General features: G+C 34.9%; 1 protein-coding gene across 1 annotated transcript in view; it reads right to left on the bottom strand.

Annotated features, from left to right (window-relative positions):
• Positions 1–1,301: 1,301 nt before the first annotated feature.
• The window catches only part of ZNF570 (zinc finger protein 570), a 21,305-nt gene continuing 5,366 nt past the window's right edge, over positions 1,302–17,240 (bottom strand). Inside the window, exons 3-5 of the mRNA XM_008054477.2 lie at positions 15,755–15,881; positions 15,326–15,421; positions 1,302–2,938 (exon numbers count right to left, since the gene is read on the bottom strand). Coding sequence (XP_008052668.1) covers positions 1,581–2,938; positions 15,326–15,421; positions 15,755–15,881 — 1,581 coding nt within the window. The 3' untranslated portion in view covers positions 1,302–1,580. The remainder of the gene's footprint in view (positions 2,939–15,325; positions 15,422–15,754; positions 15,882–17,240) is intronic.

Here is a 17,240-nt window from a genome sequence, read left to right as displayed (position 1 = left end):
ATGTGATGATTTTGAAATAGTTCATTGTGGCTTATTTTATATACTATGAGTAAATATATATATATACACAAATATTCTAATATCCCTAAATCCAGCCTTTCTTTATTAATTTGAAGTCATTGCCATATGCAAACCTTCTGCAAATAGATTCAATAATTTTCTTGCTGCTCTTAAGCATTTGAGTTAGAAACAATTGCCAACTTTATTTAATCTTCAGTCTCTTTAGCCTAGGATATATAACCCTTAAATTATTTTCTTGTTATTCTTCAGTTTTTTGGGTTTAGAAAATGATTGTTGTATATTTAAGTATTACTTAGCTGTCTCAGCCACTGGAACTTATCTCTAGAAGAATGTGGTCTTTGTATTGGTCATTGTAGTCTCCTCATACCTAAGTGTCTGGCAAATAATATCTACTCAATAGTCACTGAATGAAAGAAAGCCTATATATATATAGTTTTCTGTAGCTTTCTTAACCACCTTTTGATTCCAATTTTGCAATCACTGAATACAAAACACAGAAACTTCACGTTTTTTTCTGTAGTGTGGGACAATTTGCATGCTTTCAAAATTACCTGAATTTACCCATACAATTACCTGGGTCTGGTGCCTTTTTATGGGACCATATGAGTTTCAACTTCTTTTTTTAAGTTAATTTTGGTAATTTCTACTCCTTGACCTAAATGTAAGTTTTGCATTCTTCCCTGTGAATTCTATTTTCCTTATTCTAATTGGTTTGTCCAATTTATTCCCCTTAAAAACTTTCTAAAGCTGGTTATCAGTGCTATAGTTCTACGACCTGTTTCTATATTGATTACTCACAAAGACTCCCATTTATTTTCTGAATTCTGATCTGGTGCTTCCCAGGGATGCTCTACTTTATCCAATAAAGAATCTTATTTTAGCTGTGAGAAGTAAATGAGTTAATATGAGTTGAGTATGTAGAACAGTGCCTAGATCAAAGCAGGCACTCATACATCTTAGCTATTATTGTTTATTAAATATCTGCTATATTTGACACATCATGTGAAGTACTTTACATGCAAATGCCTCATTTAATATGCAATCTACAACAGACATTATTTCACTCAATACATTTCTATAGTACAGTATCCTTTATTATTCCTATTTTGAGAATTAAAGAAAACCCTGAGGTTTAGATAAGTCAAGCAAGTCACTCAAAGTCACACAATGCAATAGTCATAGTAAGTTATGATTATACAGAAGTTAAGATTTTAGTCCCGGGAAGTGCCAAGTGCCCAGAAAGAGATTAGAAAAAAATAAGGCTGAATGGTATATAAGAACCAGATAATGAAAAGACTCATAGACAATTTCCAAGGCTGTGGATGTTGTCTAAGAACAACAGAAAGGCAATACAAGTTTTAATTGGAGATAATAATGTACATAGTCTTATATTTTAAAAAGATGTTTTTGAGTACATTTTAAGAAATGGATTTTAGGGTAGCAAAAAATGGATAGAGGAAGGCCTGTTATAAAGCTGTGTCAGTGAGCTAGCTAGGTGAGATACCATCAAAGTTAGAAACAAGTATAAATTCCAGAAATATTTAGGATATAGGATCTATCTATAGGACTTGGTGATTGACTGGATTGGGTGGTGACAGCGACTCCCCAATGTGAATTCTCTGATGATGAGCCAGGTGTGCATGCTGCCTGAAGGTTTTCTTGCATTCCTTACATTCATAGGGTCTCTCTCCAGTATGAATTCTCTGATGTTGGGCAAGGGATCCACAGTAACTAAAAGCCTTTCCACAAACATTACATTCATAAGGTTTCTCTCCAGTATGAACTCTCTGATGTTGAGTAAGAGATGAGTCATTGCTAAAAGCCTTCCCACATTTAATACATTCATAAGGTTTCTCTCCAGTATGAACTCTTTGATGTTGAGCCAGGTAGGCAATCTGGCTAAATGCTTTCCTACATTCCTGACATTTGTAAGGTTTTTCTCCTGTATGAATTCTCTGATGTTGAGCAAGGTGAGAATTCTGGCTGAAGGCCTTCCCACATTCCTTACATTCGTAGGGTCTCTCTCCAGTATGTATTCTTTGATGTACAGTAAGGTATGCACGAAGGCTAAATGCTTTCCCACAGACATTACATTCATAAGGTTTTTCTCCAGTATGAACTCTCTGGTGTTGAGCAATAGATGATCTATTGCTAAATGCTTTCCCACATTCAATACATTCATAGGGTTTCTCTCCAGTATGAACTCTCTGATGTTGAGCAAGGTAGGCAAACTGGCTGAAGGCTTTCCTACATACCTTACATTCATAAGGTTTTTCTCCAGTATGAACTCTCAGATGTTGAACTAAATGTGCATTCTGACTAAATGCTTTCCTACATTCCTTACATTCATAGGGTTTCTCTCCAGTATGAATCCTCTGGTGTTGAACAAGATTTGATCTCTGGCTGAAGGCTTTCCCACATTCTACACATTTATAGGGTTTCTCTCCCGTATGAATTCTTTGATGAAGAGTAAGGGATGAACTCTGGCTGAAGACTTTTTCACAGTCATTACATTTCAAAAGTTTCTTCTCTGCACACACACTCCTGGGTTTAATGGCTATTAAGTTCTTTCTAAAGCTTTTCTTATGTGTGTCATGTTTATATACTTTTTCCTCTTTGGGGATTATCTGTTGTGCATGAAGCAGTTTGTTCTGATGGAAAATTCCCCAGGATTTGTTATATTTTTGTTCTTTTTCATCAAAAAGGACTTCTTCATGAGTGATGATCTCTTCCTTGAAACTTGCCTTCTGATTACCTGATTGCCTCTCAAACTGATTCTCACATTTCCACTCTTCTCTCAAACTGGAGTACTCAAGACCATAGCTTGTAAGTTTTTCTATTATCTTCTGCGATTGCTGTCCTTCATAAATGTCCTGCTTTGGGGTTAATTTTTCAGTTTCATCCATAGGTTCCCAACCTGAAAAGTTAAAAAAAAGTTTCCTCTACTGAGTACCAAAAAGTACATTTATGAAAGCACATTTGCTAAATAAAATATGCAAATTTTTAGCAGCAAAAGAAACCCATAAAAACAATGGCTTTTGTACTTCTGAAGTGTGCAAGAAAAAAAATTGAATATAGGTCATAAAGAAATTTGCGAAATAATGACTGGCGTTATAAAAAAAATAAGGTAAATCTCAGGGCAAGGAATTATGGATTTTGGTTGGATTCAGTTGTAAATGTGAGCCTATATCAACAATACAGACACTGAAATAGTCTTCATTCTTATAGTTGCTTCATTTAAGAACATTCACTAAACAAAAATTTACCTTGTGCCAGGGACTGTTCTAAATGCTTTCAATATCATAAAATAAAGGTCCTTACCTTCATGAACCTTTTTTTCTTAGAAGAGACAGAAAATAAATGAAAAATAGTAAATTTCATTGTATGTTAGAAGGTACTAAGTGCTTCAGAAAAAGTAAAGAAAGGGATATCAGGAGTGCTGCTGAGGTTAAAGCTAGGAATCATTAACAAGTTAACATTTAAGCAAAGATTTGAAGAAAGTAAAGAAATCAGCCATTTACATTTTTTGGGAAAAAGCACTTAGAGCAGAAGAAACAACTGTTTTGAAGGTCCCAAAGTAGAAGTATATCAGGTATATTTGGTATATCAGGTAAAAAGGCCAGTGTGGCTACAGAGGAGTGAAGGGTAGGAGATGAAATCAGGAGGTAAAGGGTAACCCTACCATTTAAGTTTTATAGGCCTCCTAATGAATTTAGCTTTTACTCTAAGAGCGATGAAAAGCCATTGAAGTGTTTTGAGTAGAGGATGATATCTGGTTGCTGTTTTAAGAAAACACTGGAAGGTGGAAAGCAGGGGAAAAGCAAGGACATCTATTATAGAAATCCAGATGAGAGTTGACAGTGATTCACACCACTGAGATATCAATAGAAGTATATAGCAAGGTGGTCAAATCCTAGATGTCTTCTACAGGTGGAGCCAAGAGAATATCCTGACAGATTGAATGGATGTAATAGCAAGAGATGAAACAAACATGCCTTCAAAGTTTATGATCTAAGTAGTGGAAGGATAAAATAGTCATCAACAGTGATGGAAATGCCATGAGTATAGCAGTCTTGGGTGGCAAAGTATAGAAGATCTGGAGATCAGTTCTGAGTATACTGAATTTAAAAGTGTCCTTTGGATTTTAAAATAAAGACATTGAGTAAGGAGATGGTCACATGATATTGGACTTTAAGAGAGAGGTCTGGGCTAGAGATTTAAAATTGGGAGTTGTCAGTCAGGCATAATGGCTCATGCATGTAATCCCAGTGCTTTTGGAGGCCAAGACAGGAGGATTGCTTGAGGCCAGGAGTTCAAGACCAGTCAGGGCCACACAGTAAGATACCATCTTTACCAAAAAAAAAAAAAAAAAAAAAAAAAAAAAGGAAGAGAGGAGTTGTCAGTATATAGATAGTATTTAAAGAAGATATATTACCAATAGAATTAGTATAGATAAAAACAAAAATAGAGCCAGGCTCGGTGGCTCAGCCTGTAATCCCGTGCCTTTGGGAGGCTGAGGTGAGTGGATTGCCTGAGTCCGCGGGTTCGAGACCCGCCTGGGCAACTTGGCGAGACCTCATCTCTACAATAAATCAAAAACAACTAGCTGGGCATGGTAGTGTGCGCCTGTAATTCCAGCTACTTGGAAGGCTGAGGCGGAAGGATCGCTGGAGCCCAGCAAGTCGAGGCTGCGGTGGCCGGGAGCGGCCACTGCACTCCAGTCTGGGCGACAGTGTGAGACTCCAACTCAAAAAAAACAAAAAACAAAAAACAAAAATAGAACTTTGGCCCCCTCTTCTACCTTGAGGATGTGAATCCTCTCTTTCTCTTTCTCTCTCTCTCTCCCTTTCTAATTTACTTTCTAAATAAACCATGCTTCTTTAGGAGGCTGAGGGGAGTGGATTGCCTGAGCCTGCGGGTTCGAGACCTGCCCGGGCAACTTGGCGAGACCCCGTCTCTACAATAAATCAAATAATTAGCTGGGCGTGGTAGCATGTGCCTGTAGTTTTGGCTACTTGGAAAGCTGAGGTGGAAGGAACGCTGGAGCCCAGCAGGTTGTCACTGGAGTGGCGGAGAGCATGCACTCCACCCTGGCGACAGAGTGAGACTTCAACTCAAAACAAAAAAAAGTGCTCGAAAACTTAATAAAAAAAAGAATAAAGACCCAGCATTTTGGAAGGCCAAGGTGGAAGAATTGCTTGAGTCCAGGAGTTCAAGACCAGCCTGGGTAACATAGTGAGACCTTGTCTCTAAAAAAAATAAAAAATTAGCTGGGCACATGGTGTGTGCCTGTAGTCCCAGCTACTTGGCAAGCTGAAGTGGAAGGAATGCCTGAGCCCAGGAGGTCAAGGTTTCTGTGAGCTGTTAACCTGCCACTGCAGTCCAGCATGAGTGACACAGTGAAAGGCCTCAACTTAAGGAAAAAAAAAGACAAAGGAATAATCCCTAAAGCACTCCAACATTAGGACATTTGGCAAGGGGCGGAAGGATTACTTGAGCCCAGAAGTTCAAGACCAGCCTGGGCAACATAGTGAGACTTCATCTCTATAAAAAATAAAAAAGCATTAAAAAAAACAATTATCCTTGTGTGGTAGTGTGTGCCTGTGATCCCAGATACTTAGGAGGCTGAGATAAGAACTCTGTCTCAAAAAGAAAAAAAAGAAAAAGAAAAGGAAAGGAAAGAAAAAAAAAACCAGAAAAGAAAGCTATTTGGCAAGAAATCAGCAAAAGAAACTAAGAAGGAGCAAATATAAATAAAATCAACTTATTTAATGATTATTACTTTAAAGAATAAAATACATGATTACAATAACACATATAGCACTAACATACATTAAGCAAGAAATGTCACCAAATAACTAATAATAATAACAGCTAATAATAGTAGCCATTTAAAAGAATTATATATTTGTAGTAGCTTGGCAAAACACAAATAAATCATTAGATAAATATAAGACACATAACAGAATGTAGGAACTATGGAAAAGACTGCTGTAGTATGTATGCTTCTGTATTTTCATCTAATAAGAATGTATTGTTTTCCAAGTTTAAAATCAAGTTTTCAAATAAATTAAAAAAAGCATAAAGGAAATAACTGACATTAGAAAGATATCTTTAACACTGAGAGTGACAACCAAGAAGGAAAATATCCAAGAGATGAATGTTATGAGAAACAAACAAAACCCTTGAAATTCTAATGAAAGTCTTCTTCCAAAAAGTATGAATAAAGGGAGATGATATGTACCTTGTTTTTGTATACAAAGAATAAACAATACAAAGCAATCTATTAATACTCAATAAATGATTCTACTATTTCTATTCAACTACAATCAAAGCCCCATCATAATATTTAAAGACTTGTGCAATAAAGAATTTGGCTGGTCTTTATCTGTGGTTCTCAGGAGGCAACTTCTAAACCCTGGTGATAAGAGTGTCTTTCCTATCCATGGTGAGTCCTTCAGACCATATTGGTTAATTTATACTAATGAGGTGGCTCATGGTGCTTCCCTAGGTATTTTGTGTTAATGAGATGACTTGAGTTGGAAGCTAGCTAAGTATAGAAGATCAAACATGTAAATAGAGGATTCAACCTTTGAGCCACCATGATATCAGACCAACTATTGAAAAAGGGAGGAATGCTGGAGATTGAGTCACGTGACCAATAATCCAGTCATCTCTACATAATGAAATCGCAACAAAAACTCCAGACACTGAAATTCAAGAGAATGTTCTTGGATGGCAATATATATTTTTAAGTATTTAATAATTCTTTAAGTACTGACATGATGAGAAGGCCCCTGAGAATAACAGAAGTTTTGCGTTTGCAACCCTCCAAGACCTTGACCATGGTACCTCTCCTTTGGCTGGTTCTGATTTGTATTATTTTGTATTTGTATTATATTGTATTTGTATTATATTGTATTATTTTGTATTTGTATTATATTGTATTTGTAACAAAACTATATGTTGGTCAGGCATGGCTGTGCATGCCTGTAGTCCTGGCTACTTGGGAGGCTAAGGTGGGAGGATTCCTTGATCCCAGGAGTTTGAGGCTACAGTGAGCTGTAATTGTGCCACTGCACTCCAGCCTGGATGACAAAATGAGACCCCCAACTCAAAAACAAAACTAAAAAACCCCCCAAAAACTGTAATATTAATATAGCTCTTTCCTGAGTCCTGGGAATTGTTCTAGTGAATTATCAACGGAGGATGGACAGAAATGAGGGATTCCCTGGAACCCTCCAAAATGTGTCTGGTATCTGAAGTGAATGCAGACATGTGGAGGACTGTTTTTTCGGATTTTGCAGTTTGGCAAACTTGCAAAAACAATTTTTATAAAAATAAATTCTACAGTTCATTAAAAAAATTAAAATGTCTCTAGCAGAGACCATACGTTAGGCCAAAAAAGAAATCTTAAAAATTTAAGAAGACTGAAATCATACAAAGTATCTTATCTGGTTGCAATGGAATAAAACTAGAAATCAATGACAAAAGGGAAAATGCAAAATCCACAAATATGTGGAAATTAAACAACTCACTCTTTTTTATTTAAATAACATACTCTTAAGCAATAAATGGGTCAAAAAAGAAATCACATGGGAAATTAGAAAATATCTTTAGACAAATAAAAATAAAATCACAACATATAAAACATGGGATTCAGTGAAAGCAGTGCTAAAAGGGAACATATAATTATAAATGCTTACATTAAAGATCTCAAACAACAAAATAACTTTACATTTTAACAAGCTAGAAAAAGAAAAGTAAACTAAATCCAAAACTAGCAAAAAGAAAAAATAATAAAGATTTAAGTAGAGGAAAGCAAAATAACGAATAACAAGGTAACATCAATAAAACCAAAAGTTTGTGCTTTGAAAAAAAAAATCAACAAAACTGATAAACCTGTAGCTAAAAAGATTAAAAAAAGAGAGAAAACTCAAATAAGCCAGTTCAGAAATTAAAGAGGCAACATTGCTACCAATTTTACAGATATAAAAAGGATTTCAAGAGCGTCTAAGCCTAAAAGAACTGAAAGTAGCAATTCAGAGATATTTTTAGCTCCATTATTCACTATAGTCAAAAGGTAGAAGCAACCAAAGTGCCCATTGATGAATAAATGGATAAACAAAAATTGTGGTATATACATACAGTGGAATACTATTCAGCCTTGAAAGGGAAGGAAATTCTGGCATATGCTATAATGTGGATGTAACTTGAGGACATTATAAAGTGAAAGAAGTCAGTCACAAAAAGACAAATACTGCATGATTCTACTTATATGGGGTACCCAGTAGTCCAGCAATACAGCAGATTAGTTACAATGGTAAATCTGACAATGCTGTATGAAATTAGAAAATATCTTTTTAGATACATCATCAAGCTGTCAAGAAATTAAGGTAAACTCTTATAGGTCAAAAAGAGTCTCGGAGGCACTTTCAAGTAAAGATGTTAGAACTGAAGCTGAGGTATCAATTTATACCTGGTAATGAGAAGGTCATAAGCGCATCTAACTGGAGTCTGAGGAAAAATACATAGAGAATGGGGGAGTGACAATATGTGAAGAGAGCATGACTAATAATATCCAGAGTCCATTAATGATCAGAATGGTCAGTTATAAAATTCAAAATAAATCCCAAATAGAGCAGCTATAATAAAGTTTACAAAGTATATCATAGTAAAAATATAGAATAACAAGAGCAAGGAGAAGGACTTTTTAAAATGGCAAAGAATATATTAATGAGAAGTAACTTCTCAATAGCAACAACAGAAGCCAGAAAAGCATGAAATGATTTGTAGTGTTGCTAAAAATAATTTAATCTATGACTGTATTATAGAAAAAGAGTCTTATATACAAACTAAGTTAACAAAGCAATGACAACAATAATAAAACAGTTTATATGAATGGTATATTGCAAAAGTATTTAGAAAGATTTGCTTCAGAAAAATATTCTGGAATAGAATGGTTAATAAAAAAAAAAAATAGCAAGCATGGATAAATCTCAACAACACTTATTATTAAACAAAATAATGGTCTAATTGTATAACTTCAAAAAACAAAATAATAGTTTATGGGATTAAAATAAACAAGGAAGGGCCAGGCGCAGTGCCTCACACCTGCAATCCTAGCCCTTTGAGAAGTTGGGGCAGGAAAATGTTTAGCTATATACTGTTTACAGGAGAAACACATAGAAAAAGAGGAAAGAAATAGAAAAATCTACACCAAGTAAATATTAACAAGAGAAGGATAATATTGCTATAATACTAAGCAAAATTTATTTTTGCTTAACAGATCATCACTGGATTTTAAAAAGTTAGTAATAAGAAAGAATTCACTAGAAAGATAAAAACATTCTAAAAACATATGACTAAGTAAAATATCTTCAAAGTATAAACTATCAGTTGTCATAATTATATGAAAAAAATTTAAGCTTATCACCAGAGTATACATTCTTAAACATGTCTCCCAATAATTAATGGCTCAAAGGAATTTTTAAAAAATCAATAAAGTTATAGAAGATTCGACAAGCATAATCAAGAAGCTTAATCCAATGGTCGTATATCCAATACAGTACTCACTGATCAGAAAATATACATTATTTTCAAGGACACATAGAATATTTATCAAAACTAGTCCCTAAGACATAAAGAAAATCTCAAAAAATTTTCAAAAAATATGTATTAAACAGACTGCATTCTCTAACCAAAATGCAATTAAATCAATACCAAACAAAAATCTTCATTCTGGGAGTTAAAACTTCCAAATAATCCACGAATCAAGAAGAAATCATTGAGAATTAGAAAGTATTTAGATATACATGAAAAAAAATCAAAACGTGGACACTATTGCTAAAATGACCTTATGCTTATTATCGAATCAAAATGTTTATTATAGAAAAGTCTGAAAACAATAAATTATCAAACTCTGAAAATTAAAAAAAGAGGTTAAGCTAAATATAGGAATTAAATAATAAAGAGAAATACATAAAATTTTTAAAAGATAAATTATTGAGGATAAATGAAGTGAAAAATGCCTGAAAATACTAAAAAACTGAAAAAATTATTCTTTTTTGAAAATAAAAAGGTGTCATAATTATATATAATGCTAACTTTTGATATTAGAAAATGATGGACAACTTAATCCAAATACTTCAAAAACTTCCTGAAAATCATAAATTTCTAGAAAACAATACCACTCTGACTATGTGAGAAATAGAAAACCTAGAATTTTAGAACATAACAAATTGAATTATTAGTTTAAATTCTTTTCACAAAGAAAATTCCAGGCCAAGATAAAATTCTACCAAACGTTCAAAAACACAAATAATTTTGATTTTATATAAATTCTTCTTAAAGGAGAAAAAAGTAATTTATAAAAACAGTACAACCATGATTCTAAAATATGACAAGAAGAGTACATAAAAGGAATTTTTGGTTTTTTTAGATGGCATCTCACTCTGTCACCCAGGCTACTGCATAGTGGTGTGATCATAGCTCACTGCAGCCTTGACCTTCTGGGTTCAAGCAATCCTATTTCAACCTTCCAGGTAGACGGTACTACAGATGCACATCACTATAGCTGGCTGCCACCTTCTTTTTTTTTTGGTTGTAGAGACAAGGTCTTGCTATGCTGCCCAGGTTGGTCTCTGGTCTCAAACTTCTGGTTTCTGGTCCCAAGTCATCCTCTCACCTTGGCCTCCAGAGTACTGGAATTACAGGCATGAGCCACCATGCCCAGCCAATAAAAGGAAATTTGAAGGTCAAGCTCACTAATAAATACAGATAACAAAACATCTAAATGAAATATTGGCAAATAGCAACTAGCAATAAATAGAAAAGATATAAAGATGTGTTTATCTCAGGAATGCAATGTTGGTTCAACATTAAAAAATGTAATATATAATTCATCACACTAACTGATGAAAAACTAAAATTATTTAATCATCTACAGATTCAGAAAAACAGTTGTTAAAACTCAAAAGCTTTCCACAATCAAAACTCTAGCAAACAGGAATGAAAGGGTCTATCAAAAACTTTTAAACATAACTACTAATAACAAAATATTAAAGTACTCTTATTGAGACCAGAAGTGAACAAGAATACCTGTTATCACTACTTCAATTCATACTATACTGGAGATATAAGACAGGGCAATAGAAAAAAGAAATTAAAGATATAAAAATTTAAAATAAAGAAACTGCCATTATTTGCAAATAAATCTAACCACACAGAAAATCCAAAGAAATCTAAAAATTATTAGCACTAATAGGAGAGATTGGCAAGAGTGCTGGATATAAAGTCAATTTATAAAGTTAATTTTATTTCTACATATAAACAGCAAACAGCAGATATAGATAACATTTAACATAGGAACAAAACTAAGAAAAGATATGTGCATGGGATTTATAGAAAAAATTTTTTACAAACCAAAAGAACTGGAAAAAAAACTATGAACAATGATCTATACAAGGCTGGGTGCAGTGGCTCATGCTTATAATCCCAGCACTTTGGAAGACCAAGGCAGGAGAATTCCTTGAACCCAAGAGTTCAAGACCAGCCTGGGCAACATAATGATATCTTGTCTCTAAAAAAAATTTTTTTTTAAATTACCCAGGCATGGTGGTGCACGCCTGTAGTCCCAGTTACTCAAAAGGCTGAGATGGAAGGATTGCCTGAATCCAGGAGGTCAAAACTGTAGTGAGCCACGGTCCTGCCATTGCCCTGTACTCTAGCCTGGGCAACAGAGTGAGACTCAAAAAATAAATAAATAAAATAATAAATAAAATGTGAGTCAACAGTCAAGAGCTTTTTGTTTTCTGGTGAAAATTAACAAATTAACCCTATGCTTTATATAGATGACCAAAGGAGAAACCAGAAATTCTGAAAAACATAAACAAGGTACAGGAATTTTTTCGAATGGTGTTTTCATTAAGACAGTGTGATGCTAATATAAGGAAATAGAGTCCAATGGAATGGAAGAAAGCTGAAAATCCGACTCACAAACACATTAAAGCCTGATATATTAAGAGGTCATATTCAGAAAATAGGTGAAGAGGGATCATTAATTTAAAAAAATATCTGAGGCATTTGGTTTTCCATAAGGAACATAAATTAAATTCTTATTGCAAATAATCCTCAAAAATAAATTCCAAAGGATTATGGACACAAATATAAAAGGAAAATCTTTAAAAGACAATTCTGGAATATATAAAACCTCAGAACATAGAAAGGTTTCTTAAACAATCAAAAACATAAACTAAAAATATGTATAACGATCTCCCCCAAACAAACTTTCTTCTCTGTTCTCACCAACACTCAACACAGACTTCTGCGACAGAATATAAGGATTTCTCCCTGGCAATAACCAAGCAATCATTTCTGCAATGAGCACCAGCTGGGTATCTTCTAATTCAGTTCTATTCTGACACTATCTACCCGAAGATAGCATCAGACCTCATAGGTTGAGGGCTCAGTCCCCAATACTGCCCCCCCCAATTCCAATGCCAACCGCAAGCTCCAGGTTATTTTACCTGTGCTTCTGACCTACCAGCTAGAAATCAGGGATCCCATGACCTTCTTATTGAGTTCAGTTAATTTGCTAGAGTGGCTCACAGAAATCAGGGAAACACTTACTTACATTTATTGGCTTATAAAAGATACTGGTTTATTAAAAATGTTTATTACAAAGAACACAAATGAGGGGGATGTACCTGGGGTCTCCACGCTACCCTCCAGGAACCTCCATGTGTTCTGCTATCGAGAAGGTCTCCAAACCAAGTTTTTATGGAAGATTCATTGGGTATGATTGATTATATCACTGGCCATTGGTGATTGGCTTAACCCTTTAAATTCTCTTCCCCACTCTACTCCCCTCCCCAGGTTAGGAGATGGGGCTAAAAGTCACAACCCTAGGGGCTGGCAACCATGAGTCAACTCATTAGCATACAAAAGATATCACTTTAAAGATTCTAAGTATTTTAGGAGCTGTATACTAGGAAATGGGATTGAAGACCAAATACATATTTCACAGTAACACAGAGCAAAAACACATAAGAGGAAATCCAGATGGCCACTGTAAACATGAAAAGATGCTCAATTCTTTAGTAACCAAGGAAATTCATACACGTATATGGTATAATATTTCATACCCACTAAGTTGGCAATATTTTTAAAATTTGTCAGTTCTAAGTGTGGAGTAGTGGGTATGCTCACACATGGTTGTTACAAATATAAATCAGTACAGGCACTCCTGAAGATAAAATAGCATCTAGTAAGTTCCTGGTTATATTTTCTATATGAACTCCAGCGTATGTGTACCAGCAGTCATGTATAATAAAGTTCTAAAAGAAACTTTTATCTGAGGAATGTGAGCCTCCTCCAAATTATCAGGCCCAAAGAGACATGGAAATAAGATAGGAGTCATATTCGACTTCCCCACTTGAGCTAAGTAATCATCTCTTGAAGGGGCTTGCTAAGTGGTCTCTGGACTGTTGCCACAAGTAGCTATACATTAACCTAACAATGCTATATACCATAACCCATACTCTACAGTTCAACAATGTATAGCCAATCACTAATCAGCATTATTTCTATAAACCACTGAGAATCATGACAAAAAGCTTTATATCAGCCCACTCCTTGTCCCCTTTTTGCCTTTAAAAACCTGATTGTAACAAAGGCTATTGGAGCTCATATCCAAGGTTACTTGGGTCTGAATCTTCCAGGCAGCTGTCTTCATCTTGCCTCAAGTAAATTCTTTAAAACTATATTTTGTGCCTCAGTTTCTACCTTTAAGTTGACATTTCATAGCAGTAACATTTATAATAGCATAAAACTTAACTAAAAAATGATCATTAACTGGTTTACACAATGGAATGTGTTATATTTCATTTGTTTTAAAAAAGATAAACTTTAGTTATAAAAATCAGCATAAATAAATTTCAGGAACATAATTCTGAGTTGAAAAAAGTCACAGAATTGTATACACAATATATTTCCATCTGTAAAGTTGAGAATATGCATATATAAACATAAGCACATATAAATCACAACTATAAAGAAAAGCCAGGAAATAAGCAACATAATAGGATTGTGGTTACCCCAATGAGTAGGATGGGCCATGGATAAAGAGTCATGTATCATCAGGCAGGGCCCTTGATGGTCTAACATGGCAATGGCAATTTTCTATTTCATTAAGCTAAGAAGTAGGTACATGGGTTTTCGTTTCATTATTTAAACTACATATATATGCTAATATGTATTTATATGTACACATTTTTTAACAATGATATAATAAAATTTAATCATGTATCTTTTGACATTACACTAAGGAAACTGGACAAACAACAAAAGATTGGGTAAAGGCAGTGGTGAGCTGAGGAGTGGTGTTGACAGAGATGCTTACAACGACAGAATGTTAGTCCCCCATTTTACCTTAATGCTTCTTTAGTCTACCCATACCACAAAGCTAAGACTCTTATTCCCTTCTTTCTCAAATGTTTCCTGGTTGCTGACCCCTGTTTTTGTTGAAGACTATTACCTTCCCAGTTACCCAGACTCCTCTGCCTCTTACATCTTTCTCTGAGCTTCCTTTATGTCAGTTTTCTAATCATATATGCCATTTATAACTATATTGTATCTCTGTTACTAGTCTATCTATTCCTTTCAAGATATGTGTGTGTATGCTTATGTTTATATATGTATATTCAAGTACCTTGTTTAAAGTACAAATTCAATAAATGTTGATTAATGGAAAGAAGAATGAATGAATTGATCAATCAGAGAAAAATGAGGCATTTGGAGGTAACCTACTGCTGCTGCTGCTACTACTACTAATAGCAGCTAACAGCTGTTGAGTTAATATTTTGGTGGAACTGTTCAAAGCATTTTCAAAGAATTATTCCATTTTATAGATGACAAAACAAAACCACAGAGATTAAGTAACTTCCCTAAAATTTCACTGCATGTAAGTGTCAGGATTTGAACCTGGCACTGCATTTACAGCTGTTAGTATAGGTAAAAACTTTATAATTCTAGAAAAACATTTTTTTAAAGACTGGAAGAGGTTTACCAAAGAGAGGGAATGGGACTCAGATAATCGACAAATGAATTATTAGGGAGGGAAAAGTGTGAGAAGAGAGACTATTAAAAATCACAAATGTGGGAGAACATCCTAAAGGGCTCTAAGTTTCTATTAAGATATAGAACATTTGAGAAGAAAATGTCAACAAAGAGTGAAGAGGTGATAACTTTGAGCCAAGCTGAGCTGTCATCTGCAAAGGTTTTTCCCTATTTCCTCTTCACTAACCTGAGCACAAACCTTTTGTAAGCTCTCTCTTCACCATCCAGGGCTCTTTTCCTTGTTCCAATAACAATATCACACTTGGCTTGGAAAAGCAAAGTCCTGCATATATGAAAAGAAATAGAATTGGTTATGCTGCAGATATCCCAGAACTCACAGCCAATCCTTTGATCGTCAGGGAAGAAGGAGCTTATAGTAAGCCAAAGAACAATGTGTAAAGGACATGTATTAGAAGGATAGGGAAGATGAAGCTTCAGGTATAGATCAATAATAGACCTGTCTACTGCCAACTCCAAAGCTATCAAATCTTTTGTTTGGCATAGGTAGCAGACATTCAGTCAAGCTTTGTAGATTCTATCCAAAAATTCACAATGGTGGTAGCAAAGAGCCCCTTATGGGGAGAAGCTCAATTACGCAAGGAGAAGATATCTTTACCCAGTGATACCAAGATCCTGTAGTTCTCCAACATCACATTACTGTACAGATGCCTTTGAGAAGAATCCAGACAATCCCATTCCTCTTGGGAGAAGTCTACAGCCACATCTCTGAAGGTCACCAACTCCTGAAATGAAATAAATAACAGCCTGTAGCCCCAGCTACTTGGGAGGTTGAGGTGTAAGGATTACCTAAGGTGAGGAAGTCAAGGCTGCAGTGAGCCGCTGTGATCCTACCACTGCACTCTAGCCTGGGAGACAGAGTGAGATGCTGACTCAAAATAAAAATAAAAAAAAGAAAAGAAGAAAAGAATTTAAACTTCTTATGTTTACACTAATTTTTTTGTTAACTATATAAAGTAACTTCAATCAAAGGATCAGTTAAAAAAAATTATGCCACATATAAATATTTTCACATTTATATCAACTAAGGAAAACATTTTAGGAAGGCATCTACACCATATGAACCAAACAGTTAGCAGGAGCAGAGGAGAGATTTACATATTACTTCATATAATTAAATACGAAAAAGTTACTGAGTCTTGAAAAACACTTAGAGAATTTTCCTTGTGTAGAGATGGTTTCTTTAACTGTGACAAAATTGTATTAAATTCAAAAAAAGGCTGTATATTTTATTACCTGGATAAGTTCAGACCTTTTAATTTTGCAAAAAATTACATTTAACTAAAAATACACACACACATGCAAACTCATAATGCATGTTAACTTCATCAGCAAGTGGTCACAAAAAACCTGGAATCCAACTAAATCACAATACAGCTCCAAGTTGTTGTTGTTTTTTTTTTTAAAGAAGTTTGCCTAGCCCCTGTAGGTAGAAGCAGTATAATGAACATTCATTTGCTATGGTGCCCACACTGGTTTCAAACTCCTGGGCTCAATCAATCCTCCTGCCTTGGCCTCTCAAAGTGCTGAGATTACAGGTGTGAGCCACTGTGCCTGGTAGAAGCTAAAATTCTAATTTTAAAATACTTAATTCCCAACAAATGATGATAATACTTGGTTTTAAAACCCATTGATAATTATCATCAAACAGATCTGAAGCAAAACAACAGTTCCCTTTACCTTTTTGCCTGTACAGAAACATGGCTTCCAGCTAAGAGGACTGTTTTCCCTGAAGCCCTGTCATATAAGGACTGATTTATTTCCCACATTCCTTGTATCATAGTACCTGGAAGTGAGGCAGGTGACCTCTTTGCTTCTCATACTTGTTTCCAGACCATTTCTTCCTACCTCCTCCCTAAATGACATCTACTTAAAATCTCATGAAATCAAACTATATCAATCACAATCTCTCCTTGTTTTAGTTTCTTACCAATTCCTAGAAGATACCTTTCCTTGAACCCTTTGTTTTGTTTTTTTTTGAGTTGGAGTCTCACTCTGTCACCCAGACTGGAGTGCAGTGGCTGCTCCCGGCCACCACAGCCTCGACCTGCTGGGCTCCAGTGATCCTTCCGCCTCAGCCTTCC

Source organism: Carlito syrichta, unplaced genomic scaffold (genome assembly GCF_000164805.1).
Source record: "Carlito syrichta isolate Samal-C Ts95f unplaced genomic scaffold, Tarsius_syrichta-2.0.1 Scaffold293461, whole genome shotgun sequence".
NCBI classification, from domain to species: domain Eukaryota; kingdom Metazoa; phylum Chordata; class Mammalia; order Primates; family Tarsiidae; genus Carlito; species Carlito syrichta.
This window is presented reverse-complemented; position numbering and strand designations above follow the sequence as displayed.